The following is a 3,834-nucleotide window of genomic DNA, read 5'->3' on the forward strand; positions in this document are numbered from 1 at the left end:
GGCTGGCATGTGGTGCTGGGGGATTGAACTGTGGTCCCTGTGCTTTGCTAAGCTTGTTCTAAGTAGGTGCTTTAGACCACTGAGCCATCTCACCAGCCCATACCACTATTCTTGATCCTTCATTTTGTTTTTTAATTCAATGAGACTTTTTGATGTGTGTATATGTAACATGCACGACAACCTTTACTGCTCTCTGTTGTCAATTGTATGAAAGTCATGCATATAATATATTTTTTATTTTATATAAGAAATAAAAAATAAAATTAGAAAAAATAAAAATAAATAAAAATAGAAAAAAAAACCAAAACAAAAAACAAAACAAACTGTCTGCCTGACATGCTTTGGAGTTCACTGATCTAGGAGAGACCTGGTTAGCTAACTCCTAGAGATAATAAACCACTGGGCTGTGGGCACACTCTTCCTACGCAGACCAACCAATCCCAAGCCCACACCACCAGCCACCTCCTTTATCTCACTCTCACATATGAATCCAGTATGTTTTTCTTTCCTACATCACTCCAGGGCCAGGATCTTGACAACTAAAGACCAAATTCTTTGGCCTACAGAGTTATTGCCACTGTCCCCTTCCACGTTTGCTCAAATTCACCTACCAATCCTTGCAGTGCCTTCCCTTGGAAGCACAGTCAGGTGGGCCATGTCCAACCCCCACCCCAACCCCCCCTGACCTGGTGCTCCCCACAGGGCCCTACGTGCCCCCTTCTCTTCTCTTGGGAACTGTAAGTAGTGAACTCTTCCTTCAAAGGCTGTTGTCTATTTGTCTGTCACCTTACCAGGGCTAATGAAAGCATATGTCAGTCAAAACTCTTGAAAAAAAACAAACAAACAGAGTTCAGGATATCTTGGTAGCTAAGCCCTTTGAGAGGAACCCACTGATGGGTTTCTGCTCTTATAGAACTCTGCCAAGGTCACCATGGCGGCAATCTCAGATGTAAGATTGGCACTGTGGAGAGACACTGAGAGGTAAGAAGAAAACCTCTATTGCTTGAGATTGCAAGGGCCCTTGGAGGAGGAAGCTGGGAGCAGGAATTATACTGAGTGAAGCATCTTGTTGGTAGAAGACTGGAGGGAGGGTCAAGTGAAAAGGACATGGGAAGTTTATTACTGGACTAGAGGAAGAACATGGCAGTTAGGCTTAAAAGGTCCCCAAAACGTGTTTTTTTTTTTGGATCCAATGCCATGTTGGATCACTGATGACCTTGGCAGAGTTCCATAGGGGCAGAAACCTGTCACCTGCCACTTGTTCTGTGGGATGTTAAGGGATACTGAAAAAAAAAAGAGATTCTGTGGTCAAATAAGTTCAGAAAATTTGGGCTCCAATCAGGCATGGTGGTACATGCCTGTAACCCCAACCTTCTGGGAGGCTGAGGCAGGAGGACGGTGACTGCAAGTTTGAGCCCAATCTGGGCACCTTAGTGACCTGGCAAGACCTTACTTAAAAAAAAAAAAAAAGGAGACATAGCTAAGTGTAAAGCCCCTGGGTTCTTCCCTCAGTCACCCCCACCCCAAAAGTGAATTTCATACAATAGAAGGGGTCCTTTAAAAGACTTTTCATACCTTTAATAAGTTAATACACTTTAGGAATTGAATTACACAATGACACTAACTTATGTTAGTGTCATTCCCTAAACTTACGTCAAGCAAATTCTCTTTTCTCCTGGGAACCTATGTCCTGTGGTCCCCACAGGCTTGGAGATACTAATCTAAAATTACTCAGTATAAGCATGGGCATCTAACAGAACTGTTCAAAGACTATGGCTGTCTTAGAAGTATGAGTTCCCCATTTGTGAAGCAGTAGGTGAAGCGCTGCTGCTGGTGGTGCATGGGCAGGAATACTGTAGAAACTCCTGGGTGCTGCTTGGGTGTGGGGAATGCGCAAGATGATCCTTTGAAAAGGTCCCCTGAGTCTCCAAGGTTGGGTGCATCTGATTCTCATTTGTGCTCCAAATGGAGAAAAGAGACCCTGGAGGGTTCTGTGGCGGGGGACAGAGAGCTGAAGGCGGGCAGCTTCAGCGGGGAGGTGATCATGTGGGGATGGTAATGCTGAGCTGATGCATGAGTCAGACACAAATGGGAAAGCTGAGGTCCTGAGAGGGGAAGTGACACTAAGTCTAGAGGCAGCGCGAGGGCAGAACCCAGAGGGGCTTGGGCCTCTGTCCCCAGACACCTCCGTTCACCTGAGAACATAAGAGGGAGCTGTAGCCTCACGAGGGCGATATCCTTCTCTTTGGGGTGTGAATCGTTTTGCCCAATGGTGAAGATCTTGGCCACAGGTAGGGACTGGAAGTGGTCCATCTTTTCAAAGCCAGCCCTCACCTTCCAGTTGTACAAATCGAGATATTTCCTGTGGGAAGAGAGAGCTGGCTTTAGGCCTGAGCTGAACTCAAGGAGGTGTGGGTAAGGGCTGGTGTCCTGAGGCCCTGTGGATAGTACTACCTCATGTGATGATGGGACTATGGGGACCTGGGGGTACAGGAGGGCAGTCATAAGAATTAACTCTCAGGAGCTAAGTTCTAAAAGGAGATTTGATTTCTTTGTTGTTGTTTTGTGGCTGGCTCAGCCCACCCTGGGGACAGGGTTGGTGCAGCATATGGTGCCAGGGATCGAACTGTGGTCTCTGTGCACTTGTCTAAGCTTGACTAGGCAGGTGCTTTAGGCCGCTGAGCTATCTTGCCAGCCCAGGAGATTTTATTTATTTATTTATTTATTTTTGCTTCAGTGAAACTTACACAGAGAAACTTCTGCCTGGAGGGTTGGGGAAGTGGCTCTTCTATGGGCTGATGAGCCCTGGGGTCCTGATGCTCTTTCTTATAATCTTTGTTCTCTTTTGAGAAAGGGTCTCAGCATATATGTAGTTTAGGCTAGCCTTGAATTTACTATGTAGAGCAAGCTGGCCTTCAACTTGTGACTCTCCTGCCTCAGCCTCCCAAGTGCTGGGAGGACAGATGTGCATCACCACACCTGGCCTCCCATCCTTGTTCTTAGCTGTTTACTTATGTGGTACTCATATGCCCTCAGTCACGTATGGCCGTGTCTTCTCCTCCCCCACCAGACACAGTTTAGTGGGCAGCTCCTCCAGGAAAGGCTTTATAGCTCTTATCAGATTCTCAAAAATGCTAAGAGCCTCCGTCTTGGACTGGGAGTGCTTTGAAGGCACTGATGGGGTCTGCTGGATGCACCTGGGTTTGGTTCCTGGCTGGCACTAATGAGATGTTGAATGAGTAAAAGCGGAGAGGGTATGGTGGTGGCCCTTCCTGGAGGTACAGCCAGGTCTGTCTCTGCTGAACCCAGCGGGAGACTAAGACTGTTGGAGTTTCTGTATAAAACGAGGGAACAGCCGTGATTCTACACCTTGGAGCCACTTCCTGGAAGACTGGCAAGGAGGAAGGGAGTTTTCAGGAACCCAAGGAGGTGAGGTGAGTTTTTGTGGAATGAAAGATATGGGGAGAGAGCTGTGGTGGGAGAGGGCCCGGGTATCTGGTCAGCGTGGGGCGCGGCACCGTCTGCTCGGCCCCAAGGCCCGGCAAAGGGCCTCATGGCTGCCACACCCTGGCAGTAGGTGAGTCAAGGCGGCGCCTTGCGAGCTGGGGCCTTACCTGAAGCAGTGGGCTGCTGTGAGGATCCAGTAGTGGTCCAGGACGCTCCCTCCACAGATGTGCTGCTTGTTGTACTGGATGCTCACTTGCCAAGGCCAAGAATCCACAGAGGCCTCCACCCCGCCCACCACGCGAGGAGCCTTCACGCTCCTCCCACAGTCTGAGGGCGCAGAGAGGAGGAAGAAGGGGAAGTCAGGTGAGGGGTGGGCGGGGCCTGAGA

The 3,834-nt window shown here is 48.7% G+C and overlaps 1 protein-coding gene across 1 annotated transcript in view; it reads right to left on the minus strand.

Moving 5' to 3' along the window:
• Positions 1-3,834, minus strand: part of Tmprss4 (transmembrane serine protease 4) — a 38,711-nt gene that overhangs the window by 3,836 nt on the left and 31,041 nt on the right. The window contains exons 8-9 of the mRNA XM_023721212.1: positions 3,615-3,774; positions 2,196-2,362 (exon numbers count right to left, since the gene is read on the minus strand). Of these exons, the coding sequence (XP_023576980.1) occupies positions 2,196-2,362; positions 3,615-3,774 (327 nt within the window). The remainder of the gene's footprint in view (positions 1-2,195; positions 2,363-3,614; positions 3,775-3,834) is intronic.

This window comes from Octodon degus, unplaced genomic scaffold (genome assembly GCF_000260255.1).
Source record: "Octodon degus isolate 3935 unplaced genomic scaffold, OctDeg1.0 scaffold00080, whole genome shotgun sequence".
Taxonomy (NCBI): Eukaryota; Metazoa; Chordata; class Mammalia; order Rodentia; family Octodontidae; genus Octodon; species Octodon degus.